The following is a 19,011-nucleotide window of genomic DNA, read 5'->3' on the forward strand; positions in this document are numbered from 1 at the left end:
GGGGGCTTCCAATCCTTGGGGACCCAACTGGGGGCTTCCGACCCTCGGGGGACCCAACCGGGGGCTTCCGATCCTTGGGGACCCAACTGGGGGCTTCCGACCCTCGGGGGACCCAACCGGGGGCTTCCGATCCTTGGGGGACCCAACTGGGGGCTTCCAATCCTTGGGGGACCCAACTGGGGGCTTCCAACCCAACTCTAGGTCTTCAAACCCTTGGAGAACCCAACTGGGGTCTTCTGACCCTTGGGGGACCCAACTGGGGGCTTCCAACCCAACTATGGGTCTTCAAACCCTTGGAGAACCCAACCGGGGGCTTCCAACCCAACTCTAGGTCTTCAAAGCCTTGGAGAACCCAACTGGGGTCTTCCGACCCTCGGGGGACCCAACTGGGGTCTTCAAACCCAACTCTGGCTCTTCAACCCGTGGAGAACCCAACTGAGGATCTTCAAACCCAACTGAGACTCTTCAAACCCAACTGAGACTCTTCAAACCCAACTGAGACTCTTCAAACCCAACTGAAACTCTTCAAACCCAACTGAGACTCTTCAAACCCAACTGAGGATCCCCAAACCCAACTGAGACTCTTCAAACCCAACTGAGACTCTTCAAACCCAACTGAGACTCTTCAAACCCAACTGAGGATCTTCAAACCCAACTGAGGATCCCCAAACCCAACTGAGGATCTTCAAACCCAACTGAGGATCCCCAAACCCAACTGAGACTCTTCAAACCCAACTGAGACTCTTCAAACCCAACTGAGACTCTTCAAACCCAACTGAGACTCTTCAAACTCAACCGAGGTTCCCCAAACCCAACTGAGGATCTTCAAACCCAACTGAGGTTCCCCAAACCCAACCGAGGTTCCCCAAACCCAACTCTGGGCCCTCAAGCCCTTGAGGAACCTCCACCCCGCGCCCCCCCGCCCCGGGGCCGCCCCGCCCCGCGCTCCCCGGCCCCGACTGGCTCACCCCGGCGATGCTGCCCTCGCGGCCGCTCATGGACTGGAGCACGGCCTTGTCCAGGCCCAGCTTGAGCGAGGCCTTGTCGAACATCTCGCGCTCGTAGGAGTTGCGGGTGATGAGCCGGTAGACCTTCACCGCCTTGCTCTGCCCGATGCGGTGGCACCGCGCCTGCGCCTGGACAACGGCAACGGAGACGCCCCCGGGGTCAGCAAACCAGCTCAGGGGTCAACAAATCACCCCTGGGGTCAACAAACCACCCCTGGGGTCAACAAACCAGCTCAGGGGTCAACAAACCACCCCCAGGGTCAACAAACCAACCCTGGGGTCAACAAACCAACCCTGGGGTCAACAAACCACCCCCAAACCACCCCTGGGGTCAACAAACCACCCCTGGGGTCAACAAACCAACCCCTGGGGTCAACAAACCACCCCCAAACCACCCCTGGGGTCAACAAACCACCCCTGGGGTCAACAAACCAACCCTGGGGTCAACAAAGCAACCCTGGGGTCAACAAACCACCCCCGGGGCCAACAAACCACCCCCAAACCACCCCTGGGGTCAACAAACCAGCTTGGGGGGGGACAGAAACCCCCCCAAGGTCCACCAACACCTTCAGGAGGGTCCCAAAGACCCCAAACCCCTTTAGGTGGGACAGGAACCCCCCCCAAGGTCCCAGGAGGGTCTCAAAGACCCCAAACCAACTTTGGGTGGGACAGGAACCCCCCCAAGGTCCCAGAAGGGTCCCAAAGACCCCAAATCAACTTTGGGTGGGACAAGAACCCCCCCAAGCTCCACAAACACCTTCAGGAGGGTCCCAAAGACCCCAAACCCCTTTAGGTGGGACAGGAACCCCCCCCAAGGTCCCAGGAGGGTCTCAAAGACCCCAAATCAACTCTGGGTGGGACAGGAACCCCCCCAAGGTCCCAGAAGGGTCCCAAAGACCCCAAATCAACTTTGGGTGGGACAAGAACCCCCCCAAGCTCCACAAACACCTTCAGGAGGGTCCCAAAGACCCCAAACCACTTCTGGGTGCCACAAGTTCCACGAAGACCTTCAAGGAGCCCCCAAACCCCTCCCTGGAGGTTTCCCCAGGACCCCAAACCAACTTTGGGTGGGACAGGAACCCCCCCAAGCTCCCCAAACCCCTCCGTGGAGGTTCCCCAAGACCCCCGAACCCCCTCTGGGACCAACACGGCCCCCCCAACGCCCCCCTAACCCCCCGGCGTTGTCACCTGTAGGTCGTTCTGTGGGTTCCAGTCGGAGTCGAAGATGATGCAGGTGTCGGCGGCGGTGAGGTTGATGCCGAGCCCGCCGGCGCGGGTGCAGAGCAGGAAGACGAAGCGGTCGGAGTCGGGGCGGCTGAAGCGGTCGATGGCGGCCTGGCGCAGGTTCCCCCGCACGCGCCCGTCGATGCGCTCGTACAGGTACCTGGGGGGGCATTTTGGGGTGAGAAACGGGGGGATTCGGGGCTGAATTCGGGGTAAAAATGGGGGGAGTTGGGGCTGAACTCGCGGTGAAAACGGGAGGAGTTTCGGGTGAAAAATGGGAGGAATTCGGGAGTAAATCTGGGGCAAAAACGGGAGGGATTTGGGGTGAAAAATGGGAGGAATTCGGGGCTACATTCGGGCCAAAAATGGGAGGAATTTTGGACTAAATTTGACAAAAAAAACGGGAGAAATTTGGGACTAAATTTGGGAAAAAAATGGGAAAAATTTGGGACTAAATTCAGGTCAAAAATGGGAGAAATTTGTGACTAAATTTGGGAAAAAAATGGGAGAAATTTTGGGTAAAGATTGGGAGAAATTTTGAGTAAAAATTGGGAGAAATTTGGGACTAAATTCGGGCCAAGACCAGGAGAAATTTGGGTAAAAAATTGGGAGAAATTTGGGACTAAATTCGGGCCAAGACCAGGAGAAATTTGGGACTAAATTCAGGTCAAAGATGGGAAAAATTTTGGGTAAAAAATGGGAGAAATTTGGGACTAAATTCAGGCCAGAAACGGGAAAAATTCTGGGTTAAAAAAATGGGAGAAATTTGGGACTAAAATGGGAGAAATTCGGGAATAAATTCAGGTCAAAAATGAGAGAAACAGGGGACTAAACTTGGGTCAAAACCAGGAGAAATTTGGGACTAAATTCAGGCCAAAAATGGAAGAAATTTTGGACTAAATTTGACAAAAAAAATGGGAGAAATTTGGGACTAAATTTGGGAAAAAAATGGGAGAAATTTGGGACTAAATACAGGTCAAAAATGGGAAAAATTTGGGACTAAATTCAGGCCAAAAATGGGAAAAAAATGTGGGACTAAATTCGGGCCAAGACCAGGAGAAATTTGGGTAAAAAATTGGGAGAAATCTGGGACTAAATTCGGGTCAAAAACGGGAGAAATTTGGGACTAAATTCAGGTCAAAGATGGGAAAAATTTTGGGTAAAAAATGGGAGAAATCTGAGACTAAATTTGGGGCAAAAATAGGAGAAATTTTGGGTAAAAAATTGGGAGAAATTTGGGAGTAAATTTGGGCCAAAACCGGGAGAAATTTGGGAATAAATCGAGGTCAAAAATAGGAAAAATTTTGGGTAAAAAACGGGAGAAATCTGGGACTAAATACAGGACAAAAATGGGAGAAATTTGGGACTAAATTCAGGTCAAAAATGGGAGAAATTCTAAGCAAAAAATGGGAGAAATCTGGAACTAAATCCCCCAAACACCCCCCAAATCCCCCTTTAAATCTCGTGCCCCACCTCTTGTGGATGAGGTAGTCCTCCAGGATGTCGAGGCACCCCAAATCCCCCCCAAACCCCCCCAACCCCCCCAATCCCCCCCAAATCCCCCCCAAACCCCCCCAAACTTGGTGCCCCACCTCTTGTGGATGAGGTAGTCCTCCAGGATGTCGAGGCACCCCAAATCCCCCCAAATCCCCCCCAAATCCCCCCAAACCCCCCCAAATCCCCCCCAAACCCCCCCAAACCCCCCAAATTCGGTGCCCCACCTCTTGTGGATGAGGTAGTCCTCCAGGATGTCGAGGCACCCCAAATCCCCCCCAATCCCCCCCAAATCCCCCCAAATCCCCCCAAACTCCCCCAAACCCCTCCAAACCCCCCCCAAACCCCCCCAAATCTGGTGCCCCACCTCTTGTGGATGAGGTAGTCCTCCAGGATGTCGAGGCACCCCAAATCCCCCCAAACCCCCCCAAATCCCCCCCAAACCCCCCCAAACCCCCCCAAATTCGGTGCCTCACCTCTTGTGGATGAGGTAGTCCTCCAGGATGTCGAGGCACCCCAAATCCCCCCAAATCCCCCCAAACACCCCCAAATCCCCCCCAAACCCCCCCAAATTTGATGCCCCACCTCTTGTGGATGAGGTAGTCCTCCAGGATGTCGAGGCACCCCAAATCCCCCCAAATCCCCCCCAAATCCCCCCAAATCCCCCTAAACCCCCCAAATCCCCCCCAAACCCCCCCAAACCCCCCCAAATCCCCCCAAACCCCCCCAAATTTGGTGCCCCACCTCTTGTGGATGAGGTAGTCCTCCAGGATGTCGAGGCACCCCAAACCCCCCCAAATCCCCTCAAATCTCGTGCCCCACCTCTTGTGGATGAGGTAGTCCTCCAGGATGTCGAGGCACCCCAAATCCCCCCCAATCCCCCCCAAATCCCCCCAAATCCCCCCAAACTCCCCCAAACCCCTCCAAACCCCCCCCAAACCCCCCCAAATCTGGTGCCCCACCTCTTGTGGATGAGGTAGTCCTCCAGGATGTCGAGGTACCCCAAACCCCCCCAAACCCCCCCAAATCCCCCCAAATCCCCCTAAACCCCCCAAATCCCCCCCAAACCCCCCCAAACCCCCCCAAATCCCCCCAAATCCCCCCAAACTTGGTGCCCCACCTCTTGTGGATGAGGTAGTCCTCCAGGATGTCGAGGCACCCCAAATCCCCCCCAAACCCCCCCAAACTTGGTGCCCCACCTCTTGTGGATGAGGTAGTCCTCCAGGATGTCGAGGCACCGCACCATCTGGGAGAAGACGAGCACCTTGTGGCCGCCCTGGCGCAGTTTGGGCAGCAGCTTGTCCAGCAGCACCAGCTTCCCCGCCGAGCGCACGAGGGCCTGCAGGTGCAGGTCGGGGGGCAGCGCCCCGGGGGGACGCCCCTCGCGCAGCTCGGACAGGATCTTCTCCTCTGCTCCTGGAAATACAGGGGACAGGTGACCATCAGGTGACCACCAGGTGACCACCAGGTGACCAACAGGTGACCACCGGGTGACCAACAAGGTGTCCAGGTGGCCATCGTGACCCACAGGTGACCAGCAAGACCCCCGGTGTGGTCAGCAAGAGCTTCTGAAGGTGACCCCCACTAGGTGACCCCCAAGGTGTCCAGGTGACCACCAAGGTGTCCAGGTGACCCCCAAGGTCTCCAGATGACCACCAGGTGACTACCAAGGTGTCCAGGTGACCCCCAAGGTCTCCAGATGACCACCAGGTGACCACCAAGGTGTCCAGGTGACCACCAAGAGCTCGGTGCGGTCTCCAAGACCTTCTCTCCAGGTGGCCCCCCCCAGATGACCACCAAGGCCTCCAGGTGACCACCAAGGTCTCGAGATGACCACCAGGTGACCATCAAGACCCTCAGGTGGCCACCAAGGTGCCCAGGTGACCACCAAGGTGTCCAGGTGGCCATCGTGACCCACAGGTGACCAGCAAGACCCCGGTGTGGTCAGCAAGAGCTTCTGCAGGTGGCCTCCAGGTGACCACCAAGACCTTCCTCAGGTGACCACCACGTGACCCCCAAGGCCTCCAGGTGACCACCAAGGTCTCCAGGTGACCACCAAGCTCTCCAGGTGACCACCACTTGACCACCAAGACCCTCACGTGGCCACCAAGACCTCACCTCCATCATGGTGTCGAGCAGGTACCACCCGCCATCCCCCAGGTGTGCCCAGGTGTGCTCCAACCCCCCCAGGTGTGCCCAGGTGTGCCCAGGTGTGCCCAGGTGTGCTCCAACCCCCTCAGGTGTGCCCCCCAAACACCCACCATTGATGAGGTAGGGGTGGTTGCAGCACTTCCTCAGCTCCATCATGGTGTTGAGCAGGTTGGGCACGTTGCCGTGCCCCGCCCCCTTGGCCAGGTAGGCGAAGTTCCTCTCGAGGATGGCGCGGTAGAACCTCTTCTGGATGCCCGTCAGCTCCACCTCGATGATGGTCTCCTGCTTGGGGGCCAGGTTCTTCTCCACGTCCTCCTTCAGCCGCCGCAGCATCATCGGCTTCAGCAGCGCCTGCAGCTTCTGCACCTGCACAGGGGGAAAAACACACCTGGGCAGGTGAGGGACACGTCCACATCACCTGGGACACACCTGGGATACCCCAAACTCCCCTGGGATACCCCAACCCCCCCTCGGCTTCAGCAGCGCCTGCAGCTTCTGCACCTGGGGGGGGACACACCTGGGCAGGTGAGGGACACACCTGGGACACACCTGGGACACGCCCACATCACCTGGGATACCTGCAATGCCCCCTGGGACACCCCAACCCCCCCCTCGGCTTCAGCAGCGCCTGCAGCTTCTGCACCTGGGGGGGGCAAACACACCTGGGCAGGTGAGGGACACGCCCACATCACCTGGGACACACCTGGGATACCCCAAACTCCCCTGGGATACCCCAACCCCCCCTCGGCTTCAGCAGCGCCTGCAGCTTCTGCACCTGGGGGAGGCAAACACACCTGGGCAGGTGAGGGACACACCTGGGACACACCTGGGACACCCCTGGGACACCTGGGTAACCCCAACACCTCCTGGGATACCCCAACCCCCCCCTGGGCTTCAGCAGCACCTGCAGCTTCTGCACCTGAACAGGGACACACCTGGGCAGGTGAGGGACACGCCCACATCACCTGGGACACGCCCACGTCACCTGGGACACACCTGGGATACCCTGACACACTTGGGACACCCCCAGATCACCTGGGAGACACCTGGAACACACCTGAAATACCCTGACACACCTGGGACACGCCCACAGCACCTGGGACACACCTGGGACACACCCACATCACCTGGGACACACCCAGATCACCTGGGAGACACCTGGGACACACCTGAGATACCCTGACACACCTGGGACACGCCCACATCACCTGGGACACACCTGGGACACCCCCAGATCACCTGGGACACACCTGGAACACACCTGGGACACCCCCAGATCACCTGGGACACACCCAGATCACCTGGGACACACCTGGGACACGCCCAGATCACCTGGGACACACCTGGAACACACCTGGGACACCCCCACCCAGCCGGGCAGGTGAGGGGAGGGGGTGGGGAAGCTCAGGGAGGGCTCCAGGTGAGCTCCAGGTGCGTCCCCAGGTGTGCCCAGGTGTGCCTCCAGGTACCCCCAGGTGTGTCCCAGGACCACGAGATGACCCCAAGCCCCCCCCAGGTCCCTCCCCAGGTGTGCCCAGGTGTGCCCAGGTGAGGGGCTCACCTGCTCCTCGGTCTTGAGGTCGCCGAAGTCGCGCAGGAAGTCGCCCTCGGAGGGGAACCTCTGGGGCTCCAGGAAGTGCAGGAGGCTGAACAGCTCCTCCACCGTGTTCTGCAGCGGCGTCCCCGTCAGCAGCACCTTGTGCTCCTGCAGGTGGGACAAGTGAGACAGGTAAGAGCACCTGGGAACACCTGGGGACAGGTAAAAACACCTGGGGACACCTGGGGACAGGTGAGACACCGGGGGAGCCCCAACAGCTCCTCCACCGTGTTCTGCAGCGGCGTCCCCGTCAGCAGCACCTTGTGCTCCTGCAGGTGGGACAGGTGAGACACCTGAGAACACCTGGGAACACCTGGGGACAGGTAAAAACACCTGGGGACAGGTGAGACACCTGGGGAATGCTGGAGGGCAGCAGGGACACCTGGGGGGCAACTGGGGACACTTAGGAGCAACTGGCACGCAGGTGAGCACACCTGGGCACAGGTGAGACACCTGGGGACAGGTGAGGACACCTGAGAGCACCTGGGGACAGGTAAAAACACCTGGGGACACCTGAGGACACCTGGGGACAGCTGGGGACTCCTGAGACATCTGGGGACACCTGGGGACAGGTGAGACACCTGGGGACAGGTGGGGACACCTGAGGACACCTGGGGACACCTGGGGACAGGTGAGCACACCTGGGAGCACCTGGGGACAGGTAAAAACACCTGGGGACACCTGAGGACACCTGGGGACAGCTGGGGACTCCTGAAACACCTGGGGACAGTTGGGACAGGTGAAACACCTGGGGACAGGTGAGCACACCTGAGAGCACCTGGGGACAGGGAAAAACACCTGGGGACAGGGAAAAACACCCGGGGACACCTGGGGACAGGGGAGACACCCGGGGACACCTGGGGACACTTAAAGGCAACTGGGGACACCTGGGGACACCTGAAACACCTGAGGACAGGTGAGACACCTGGGGACACCCCCAGACCCCCCAGAACAACCCCAAACCCCCCCAAATGACCCCCAAACCCCCCAGAATGACCCCAAACCCCCGAAACCGACCCCAAATCCCCCAAAACGACCCCAAATCCCCCCAGAATGACCCCAAACCCCCCAAAATAACCCCAAACTCCCCCAAAATGACCCCAAATCCCCCCCGTACCAGGTCCATGTGCTTGAGGCTGTCGAGCAGCTTGCAGTGGCGGTTCTTGAGCCGGTGGGTCCAGACTGACCCCAAACCCCCCAGACTGACCCCAAACTCCCCCAGAACGACCCCAAACTCCCCCAAAATGACCCCAAACCTGCCCCATACCAGGTCCATGTGCTTGAGGCTGTCGAGCAGCTTGCAGTGGCGGTTCTTGAGCCGGTGGGCCTCGTCGATGACGACGCAGCGCCACTCGACCTCGCGCAGCTCGGGGCACTCCGACAGGATCATCTCGAACGTCGTGATCAGCGCGTCGAACTTGTAGGCCCCCGGGATCAGACGGCCCTGGGGGGGGACACCGGGGGGATATCAGGGGATGGGGGACACCTCAGGGGACAGGGGGACACCTCAGGGGACAGGGAGGGGACAGGGAGGAGAGAGAAAGGCCTGGAAGGGCAACAGAAGGGTGGGAGGAGGTGGAGAAGGTCTGGAAGCGGAGGAGAAGGTCGGGAGCTGGAGGAGAAAGTCTGGAGATGGAAATGAAGGTTTGGAGTTGGAGAACAAGGTTTGGAGATGAAGATGAAGGTTGGGAGATGGAGATGAAGATTTGGAGATGAAGATGAAGATTTGGAGATGAAGATGAAGGTTTGGAACTGAAGATGAAGGTTGGAAGATGCAGATGAAGGTTGGGATGTGGAAATGAAGGTCTGGATGTGGAGATGAAGGTTGGGAGATGAAGATGAAGGTTGGGAGATGAAGAAGAAGGTTGGGAGATGGAGATGAAGGTTGGAAGATGCAGATGAAGGTTTGGAGACGAAGGCTGGGATTTGGAAGAGAAGGCTGGGATTTGAAAGAGAAGGTTTGGAGGTGGAGATGAAGATTGGGAGATGGAGATGAAAGGTTGGCAAATGAAGATGAAGGTTGGGAGATGAAGAAGGTTGGGATTTGGAAGAGAAGATTGGGAGATGAAGGTTAGAAAACAGAGATGAAGGTTGCAAGATGCAAATGAAGATTTGGAAATGGAAGATGAAGGTTGGGAGTTGGAAAAGAAGGTTGGCAGACGGAGATGAAGGTTGGGAGATGAAGAAGAAGGCTGGGAGCTGGAAAAGGTTGGGAAGGGAAAAAGAAAGTTTGGAGACAGAGATGAAGTTTGGGATTTGGAAGAGAAGGTTGGGATTCGGAAGAGAAGGTTGGGAGATGGAGATGAAGGTTGGGAAGTGAAGATGAAGGTTGGGAGATGAAGATGAAGGTTGGGAGATGAAGATGAAGGTTGGGACCAGGAGCAGAAGGTTGGGATTTGGAAGAGAAGGTTGGGAAACAAAGATGAAGGTTGGGAGATGAAGATGAAGGTTGGGAGATAAAGACGAAGGTTGGGAGATGAAGATGAAGGTTGGGAGATGAAGATGAAGGTTGGGAGATGGAGATGAAGGTTGGGAGATGAAGATGAAGGTTGGGAGATGAAGATGAAGGTTGGGAGATGAAGATGAAGGTTGGGAGATGAAGATGAAGGTTTGGAGATGAAGATGAAGGTTGGGACCAGGAGCAGAAGGTTGGGATTTGGAAGAGAAGGTTGGGATTTGGAAGAGAAGGTTGGGAAACAAAGATGAAGGTTCGGAGATGAAGATGAAGGTTGGGAGATAAAGATGAAGGTTGGAGATGAAAATGAAGGTTGGGAGATGAAGATGAAGGTTTGGAGATGAAGATGAAGGTTGGGAGATGAAGATGAAGGTTGGGACCAGGAGCAGAAGGTTGGGATTTGGAAGAGAAGGTTGGGATTTGGAAGAGAAGGTTGGGATTTGGAAGAGAAGGTTGGGAAACAAAGATGAAGGTTGGGAGATGAAGATGAAGGTTGGGAGATGAAGATGAAGGTTGGAGATGAAAATGAAGGTTGGGACATGAAGATGAAGGTTTGGAGATGAAAATGAAGGTTGGGACCAGGAGCAGAAGGTTGGGATTTGGAAGAGAAGGTTGGGATTTGGAAGAGAAGGTTGGGAGATGGAGAAGAAGGTTGGGAGCTGGACACGAAGACGAGAACGATGACGAAGATGACGATGAAGATGACAATGACGAAGATGACGAAGAAGATGAAGACGACGAAGGCCCTCACCTTGGAGTCCTTGCAGTACATCTCGTACTGCTGGATCATCTGCCGGCTGGCCAGGCTGCCGTGGTAGACGATGGTGTTGAGGCCGGTCCAGGTGCCGAACTCGCGCTCCCAGTTGGTGATGGTGGAGAGCGGCGCGATCACCAGGAAGGGGCCGCGCACGCCCGCCCCGTGCACCTCCCGCAGGAAGGCGATCGACTGGATCGTCTTCCCCAGCCCCATCTCGTCCGCCAGGATGCAGTTCTGCCTGGGGGGACAGGTGAGCACAGGTAAGGACAGGTGAGCACAGGTGAGACAGGTAAGGAACAGGTGAGCACAGGTGAGCACAGGTAAGCACAAGTGAGCACAGGTGAGAACAGGTGAGCACAGGTGAGCACAGGTGAGCACAGGTGAGCACAGGTAGGACAGGTGAGCACAGGTGAGCTCAGGCGGAACAGGTGAGCACAGGTAAGACAGGTGAGCACAGGTGAGCAGAGGTAGAACAGGTAAGCACAGGTGAGCACAAGCGAGCACAGGTGAGACAAGTAAGGAACAGGTGAGTACAGGTAAGGAACAGGTGAGCACAGGTAGGACAGGTAGGGACAGATGAGCACAGGTGAGAACAGGTGAGCACAGGTGGGACAGGTAAAGACAGGTAAGGACAGGTGAGCACAGGTGAGTACAGGTGAGCACAGGTAGGACAGGTGAGCACAGGTGAGCTCAGGTGGAACAGGTGAGCACAGGTAAGACAGGTGAGCACAGGTAAGCTCAGGTAGAACAGGTGAGCACAGGTAGAACAGGTGAGCACAGGTGAGACAAGTAAGGAACAGGTGAGCACAGGTAGGACAGGTGAGCACAGGTGAGACAAGTAGGACAGGTGAACACATGTGAGCTCAGGTGAGCACAAATGAGACAGGTAAGGAACAGGCAGGTGAGCACAGGTGAGCACAGGTAGGACAGGTGAGCACAGGTGAGCACAGGTGAGACAGGTAAGGAACAAGTGAGCACAGGTAGGACAGGTGAGCACAAGTGAGCACAGATGAGACAAGTAAGGACAGGTGAGCACAGGTGAGCTCAGGTGAAACAGGTGAGAACCAGAACAAGAAGACCACCAGGACAAGAACAAGCTGACCCCAAGACCAAGCTGACCCCAGCCCAGGTGACCCCATGCCCAGGTGACCCCATGCCCAGGTGACCCCCAGGCCCAGGTGACCCCAGGCCCAGGTGCCCCACCCAGCCCAGGTGCCCCGCCCAGCCCAGGTGCCCCCGTACCTGTTGTACCAGTTGAAGAGCAGCCAGTTGACGCCCTCGAGCTGGTACTCCCGCAGCCGGTTGTGGTTCTTGTACTCCCGCGACGCCTCCAGCTTCTGCCACGCCCCCGCCTGCGGGCGGGGCTGCGGACACGCCCACACACGGGCGGGGTCAGGGACACGCCCAGGGGACACACCCAGGGGGACACAGGGGAGGGACACACCCAGGGACACACCCAGGGGGACACAGGTGAGGGACACACCCACAGGGACACGCCCAGGGGAGGGACATGCCCACAGGGACACGCCCAAGGGGACACACCCAGGGGGACACAGGGGAGGGACACGCCCTCAGGGTCACACCCAGGGGAGGGACACGCCCACAGGGACACGGGGGAGGGACACGCCCCCAGGGACACACCCAGGGACACACAGGTGAGGGACACGCCCACAGGGACACGCCCAGGGGAGGGACACGCCCACAGGGACACACCCAGGGACACAGGGGAGGGACACGCCCACAGGGACACACCCAGGGACACACCCAGGTGAGGCCCACGCCCAGGTGAGAGCCACGCCCAGGTAAGGGCCATGCCCAGGTGAGAGCCACACCCAGGTGAGGGAGCCACACCCAGGTGAGGGAGCCACGCCCAGGTGAGGGAGCCACACCCAGGTGAGAGAGCCACGCCCAGGTGAGGGCCACGCCCAGGTAAGGGCCATGCCCAGGTGAGAGCCACAGCCAGGTGAGGGAGCCACGCCCAGGTGAGGGAGCCACGCCCAGGTGAGAGAGCCACGCCCAGGTGAGGGAGCCACGCCCAGGTGAGGGAGCCACACCCAGGTGAGGGAGCCACGCCCAGGTGAGGGGGCCACGCCCAGGTGAGAGTCACACCCAGGTGAGGGCCACACCCAAGGAGACACACCCAGGGGGGACACCAACAAAGGACACACCCACAGCCCCACCCAGGGAGCCACGCCCAGGTGAGGGGGCCACACCCAGGTGAGGGAGCCACGCCCAGGTGAGGGAGCCACGCCCAGGTGAGAGAGCCACGCCCACGCCACGCCCCCTGTGTTACCTGTCTCTTGAGCTCGGGGTGCCGCGCCTGCACGCGCCGGAACTCGGCCACCTTGGCCTCGTCCACGTCCTCCTGCAGCTCCCACGTGCTGTCCTCGTAGGGCAGCGAGCACCACTTCACCAGGAAGTACACCACCGGCTGGGGGGGCAAAAAAAGGGGAGTCTGGGGGGGCTGGGGGGCTCAAACCCAGCAAAAATGGGGATTTTGGAGGTCAAATCCATCAGAAATCTGATTTTTGGAACTCAAATTCATCAAAAAACTGAATTTTGGAGCTCAAATCCATCAGAAATCTGATTTTTGGAAGTCAAATTCATTAAAAATCTGATTTTTAGAGATCAAATTAATCAGAAATGCGATTTTTGGGGGGTCTATTGGTCTTAAATCCAGCAAGAATCTGATTTTTGGAGCTCAAATTCATCCAAAATCTGATTTTTGGGGGGTCTATGGGTCTTAAATCCAGCAAAAATCTGATTTTTGGAGAACAAATCCATCAGAAATCTGATTTTTGGAACTCGAATTCATCAAAAATCTGATTTTTGGAGATCAAATACATCAGAAATCTGATTTTTGGAACTCGAATTCATCCAAAATCTCATTTTTGGAGCTCAAATCCATCAGAAATCTGATTTTTGGAAGTCAAATTAATCAGAAATCTGATTTTTGGAGCTCAAATTAATCAAAAATCTGATTTTTGGGGGGGTCTACAAGTTTCAAATCCAGCAAAAATCTGATTTTTGGAGCTCAAATCCATTAGAAATCTGATCTTTGGAGACTAAATTCATTAAAAAATCTGATTTTTTGAGCTCAAATCCATCAGAAATCTGATTTTTGGAACTCAAATTAATCAAAAAACCTGATTTTTGGGGGGTCTCTGGGTCTCAAATTCACCAAAAATCTGATTTTTGAAGAATCTGCCATCCTCAATTCCACCAAAAATCCGATTTTTGGGGGCCTCTCCCACCCTCAGATCCACCCAAATCCCCGTTTTTGGGGCTCCGCCCCCCCCCCAAGCCCCAAAAAGCCCCAAACCCCCCCAAATTTGGGGTCCCACCTCGCCGTTGTCCTTGTCGACGCCGTGGGACTCGTCCAGGATCCGATCGACCTCCACGTAGTCGGGGTTGAAGGGCTCCTCATCCTGCACAAAACACCCAATTTTGGGCTCAAAACACCCCAAAAACGCGCTTTCCTGACCCAAAAAACCCCCATTTTCCACCCAAAACCCCCGTTTTGTGCCCAAAATTTCACTTATTTCCCCCAAAACCTCATTTATTCTCCCCAAAACCTCATTTATTCCCCCCAAAACCTCATTGATTTCCACCAAAACCCCCATTTTGTGACCAAAACCTCATTTATTTCCCCAAAACCTCATTGATTTCCACCAAAACCTCATTGATTTCCACCAAAACCCCCATTTTGTGACCAAAACCTCATTGATTTCCCCAAAACCTCATTGATTTCCCCCAAAACCTCATTGATTTCCCCAAAACCTCATTGATTTCCCCCAAAACCTCATTGATTTCCCCCAAAACCTCATTGATTTCCCCCAAAACCTCATTGATTTCCCCCAAAACCTCATTGATTTCCCCAAAACCTCATTTATTTCCCCCAAAACCTCATTGATTTCCCCAAAACCTCATTTATTTCCCCCAAAACCTCATTTATTCTCCCCAAAACCTCATTTATTTCCCCCAAAACCTCATTGATTTCCCCAAAACCTCATTTATTTCCCCAAAACCTCATTGATTTCCCCCCAAAACCTCATTTATTCTCCCCAAACCTCATTGATTTCCCCAAAACCTCATTGATTTCCCCAAAACCTCATTTATTTCCCCCAAAACCTCATTGATTTCCCCAAAACCTCATTGATTTCCCCAAAACCTCATTTATTCTCCCCAAACCTCATTGATTTCCCCCAAAACCCCCCCCATTTTTCGGCCCCAAACCCGATTTTTTTCCCAAGCAAAAATCAAAGGTTTCCACCCAAAACCCCCCATTTTTCCCCCCCAAAACCCCCATTTTTCCACCCAGAATCTTTTCTTGCCCAGAACTCCTCATTTTCCCCCAAATCCCCATTTTTCCCCCCAAACCCCCCATTTTTTCCCCCCAAACCCCCCTTTCCTTTGCCCAAACCCCCCATTTTCCCCCCAATCCCCCATTTTTGCCCAAATTCCCCATTTTTCCCCCCCAAACCCCCCATTTTTTCCCCCAAACCCCCTTTCCTTTGCCCAAACTCCCATTTTTCCCCCCAAACCCCCATTTTTTGCCCAAATCCCCCATTTCCCCCCCAAACCCTCATTTTCACCCCAAACCCCCAATTTTCCCCTGAAACTCCCATTTTTTTGCCCAAATCCCCCATTTTCCCCCCCAAACCCCCATTTTTTTCCAAACCCCCCATTTTTTCCCCCCAAACCCCATTTTTTTGCCCAAACCCCCCAATTTTCCCCCAAAACCCTTTTCTTGCCCTAACCCTCATTTTGTCACCCAAAACCCCCATTTTTGCCCCCAACCCCCCATTTTTCCCCCAACCCCCCCAATTTCCCCCCAAACCCCCTTTCCTTTGCCAAATCCTCCGTTTTTGCCCCAAACTCCCTGTTTTTCCCCCAAACCCCCCAATTTTCCCCCAAAACCCCCTTTCCTTTGCCAAACCCCCCATTTTTCCCCTGCAAACCCCCGTTTTTTCACCCAAACCCCATTTTTCCCCCCAATTCCCCCATTTTTCCCCCCCAAACCCCCATTTTTTTCCCAAACCCCCCATTTTCCCCCCCAAACCCCAATTTTCCCCCCAAACCCCCATTTTTCCCCCAAACCCCCATTTTTCCCCCCAAATCCCCATTTTTCCCCCCAAACCCCCAATTTCCCCCCAAACCCCCCTTTCCTTTGCCCAAATCCTCCGTTTTTTTGCCCCAAACTCCCTGTTTTTTCCCCCAAACCCCCCAATTTTCCCCCAAACCCCCCTTTCCTTTGCCCAAACCCATTTTTCCCCCCCAAACCCCCATTTCCCCCCCAAACCCCCCATTTTTCTACCCCAAACCCCCATTTTTTCCCCCCAAACCCCCCATTTCCCCCCCCCAAACCCCCCATTTTTCTACCCCAAACCCCCATTTTTTCCCCCCAAACCCCCCATTTTCCCCCCAACCCCCCCCCACTTTTCCCAAACCCCCCGTTTTTTCCCCCCAAAAAGCCGCCCCACCTCGTGGAAGAAGTGCCTCATCTGGCTCATCTTGGTCTTGAAGCGTTTGAGTTTCTGGTGGATCCTCTTGTCCCGCTCCAGCTGCGCCACCGACGCCCACGTCGCAGTGCAGGTACGAGCTGGGGGGGGGTTGGGGGGAATTTCGGGGATTTTGGGCATTTCGGGGGGTTTTGGGGTCATTTCGGGCAGTTTGGGGTCACCCAGGGGGGGTTTGGGTTCATTTGGGGGGTTTGGGGTCGTTTCGGGGGGGTTTGGGTTCATTTGGGGGGTTTGGGGTCGGTTTGGGGGGTTTGGGGGGAATTAAGGGGGTTTTGGGTCATTTCGGGGGTTTTGGGGGCAGTTTGGGGGGTTTTGGGGTGAATTTCGGGGGGGTTTGGGGACATTTTGGGGGGTTTGGGGACAGTTTGGGGGGTTTGGGGTCAGTTTGGGGGGGTTTGGGGTCACTTAGAGGAGTTTGGGGACATTTCAGAAGGTTTGGGGTCACTCAGGGGGTTTGGGGTCATTTTGGGGGCTTGGGGGCAGTTTGGGGGGTTTGGGGTCAATTTGGAGGGTTTTGGGGACATTTAGAGGGGTTTGGGGTCAATTTGGGGGGTTTGGGGTCATTTTGGGGGGTTTGGGGTCAGTTTGGGGGGTTTTGGGGGACATTTCAGGGGCTTTGGGGTCACTCAGGGGATTTTTGGGGACAGTTTGGGGTGTTTTGGGGACACTTTGGGGGTTTCTGGGGACATTTCAGGGGTTTGGGGTCACCCAGGGGAGGTTTTTGGGGACAGTTTGGGGGGGGTTGAGGACATTTCAGGAATTTTTGGGACATTTCAGGGGCTTTAGGGTCACCCAGGAGAGTTTTTGGGACAGTTTGGGGGATTTGGACACCGTTTGAGGGGTTTTGGGGTCACTCAGGGGGGGTTTTTGAGTTTGGGGTCACCCAGAGGGGTTTTTGGGTGCCAGTTTGGGGAACTTTGGGGACAGTTTGGGGGTTTTTGGGGATATTTCAGGGGGCTTGGGGGTCACTCAGGGGGGTTTTGGGGAACATTTCAGGGTTTTTGGGGACATTTTGTGGGGGTTTGGGGTCACCCAGGGGTGTTTTGGGGTTTGGGGTCACCCAGGGGGGGTTTTGGGGCCAGTTTTGGGGACGTTTTGGGGACAGTTTGGGGGGTTTTTGGGGACATTTCAGGGGGTTTGGGGTCACCCAGGGGGGTTTTTGGGTCACCCAGGGGGGTTTTTGGGTTTGGGGTCACCCAGGGGAGACTTTTCAGGACATTTCAGGGGGTTTTGGGGACAGTTTGGGGGGTTTGGGGTTACCCAGGGGTGTTTTGGGGTTTGGGGTCACCCGGGGGGGGTTTTGGGGCCAGTTTTGGGGACGTTTTGGGGCCATTTAGGTGTTTTTTGGGGTGTGAGACACCTACTAGTTCTTGTACTTGACGAAGAACTCCTCGCAGTCCACCAGCTGGCCCGAGGGGAGCTGCGCAGGGCAGGAGGAGGAGGAGGGTTGGGAGGAAGGTCAGGAGGGCCCCTGTTGGGGGGTCCCTGCCCCCAAAAACCCCCCTGAACCCCGAACCCCTCACCTCCTTCTTGACCACCCGCATGGACAGCACCTTGTCCACGATGGCCGCGTCCTCCTCGCTCGGGTTCTCCTGCGGCAGGAGGGGAGGAGGAGGAGGAGGAAGGGGAGGGGAAGGGGTGGAAGAACAGGAGGAGGAGGAGAAAGAGGAGGAGGAAGAGAAAGAGGAGGAGGAGCAGGAGGAAGAGCAGGAGGAGAAAGAGGAGAAGGAGGAAGAGGAGGAGGAGAAAGAAAAGGAAGAAGAGAAGGAGAAAGAGAAAGAGGAAGAGGAGGAGGAGGAGGAGGAGGAGAAGGAAGAGGAGGAGGAAGAGGAGAAGGAGAAAGAGAAACAGAAGAAGAGGAGAAAGAAAAAGAGAAGGAGGAGGAAGAGGAAAAAGAGAAAAAGGAAGAGGAAGGAAGGAGGAGAAGGAGGAAGAGAAGGAGGAGGAGGAGGAGAAGTAGGAGGAGGAAGAGGAGGAAGAAGAGAAGAGCAAGAGAAGGAGGAGGAAGAGGAAAAGGAGAAAGAGGAAGAGGAGGAGGAAAAGGAGGAGGAGGAAGAGGAAGAACAGGAGAAAGAGGAAGAGGAGGAAGAGGAGAAGGAGGAGAAGGAGGAGGAGGAAGAGGAGGAAGAGGAAGAACAGGAGAAGAAGAAAGAGGAGAAGGAGGAGGAGGAGGAAAAAGAAGAATAGGAAGAGAAGAGCAGGAGGAGGAGGAGGAAGAGGAACAACAGAAGAAGGAAGAGGAGGAAGAAGAGGAGGAAGAAGAGAAAGAAAAAGAGGAAGAGGAGAAGGAGGAGAAAGAAAAAGGAGAAGAAAGAGGAGGAGGAGAAGGAGGAAGAGGAAGAGCAGGAGGAGGAAGAGCAGGAGGAAGAGGAAGAAGAGAAGGAGAAAGAGGAGGAAGAAGAGGAGATGAACCCAATGAAGACCAGGAAGACCCAACCAACCCCAACCAACCCCAACGAACCCCAACCAACCCCAACCACCCACCCAACCCCAACCAACCCCAACCAACCCCAACCAAAACCAACCACCCAACCAACCCCAACCAACCCCAACCAACCCCAACCAACCCCAACCAACCCAACCAACCCCAACCACCCAACCAACCCCAACGAACCCAACCAACCCAACCAACCCAACCAACCCAACCAACCCAACCAACCCCAACCAAAACCAACCACCCAACCAACCCCAACCAACCCCAACCACCCAACCAACCCCAACCAACCCCAACCAACCCCAACCAACCCCAACCACCCAACCAACCCCAACCAACCCCAACCAAACCCAACCAACCCCAACCAACA

General features: G+C 55.8%; 1 protein-coding gene and 1 long non-coding RNA gene across 2 annotated transcripts in view; one reads left to right on the forward strand and one right to left on the reverse strand.

Annotated features, from left to right (window-relative positions):
• Positions 1 to 17,799, reverse strand: part of LOC127465117 (chromodomain-helicase-DNA-binding protein 8-like) — a gene marked incomplete at both ends in the record, with an annotated part of 32,539 nt that extends 14,740 nt beyond the window's left edge. Inside the window, 14 exon segments of the mRNA XM_051775581.1 lie at positions 969 to 1,136; positions 2,196 to 2,391; positions 4,925 to 5,141; positions 5,987 to 6,242; positions 7,438 to 7,581; positions 8,741 to 8,917; positions 10,680 to 10,923; positions 11,928 to 12,049; positions 12,979 to 13,116; positions 14,030 to 14,113; positions 16,169 to 16,267; positions 16,269 to 16,287; positions 17,572 to 17,627; positions 17,731 to 17,799. Of these exon segments, the coding sequence (XP_051631541.1) occupies positions 969 to 1,136; positions 2,196 to 2,391; positions 4,925 to 5,141; positions 5,987 to 6,242; positions 7,438 to 7,581; positions 8,741 to 8,917; positions 10,680 to 10,923; positions 11,928 to 12,049; positions 12,979 to 13,116; positions 14,030 to 14,113; positions 16,169 to 16,267; positions 16,269 to 16,287; positions 17,572 to 17,627; positions 17,731 to 17,799 (1,989 nt within the window).
• LOC127465115 (uncharacterized) lies at positions 9,309 to 10,117 on the forward strand. The gene is made up of 3 exons (XR_007901847.1): positions 9,309 to 9,337; positions 9,802 to 9,841; positions 9,902 to 10,117. It is a non-coding gene; the product is annotated as an uncharacterized LOC127465115 (long non-coding RNA).
• Positions 17,800 to 19,011: the final 1,212 nt, after the last annotated feature.

This window comes from Manacus candei, unplaced genomic scaffold, assembly GCF_025592945.1.
Source record: "Manacus candei isolate 608988 ecotype Guabito, Panama unplaced genomic scaffold, ASM2559294v1 h1tg000315l, whole genome shotgun sequence".
NCBI classification, from domain to species: domain Eukaryota; kingdom Metazoa; phylum Chordata; class Aves; order Passeriformes; family Pipridae; genus Manacus; species Manacus candei.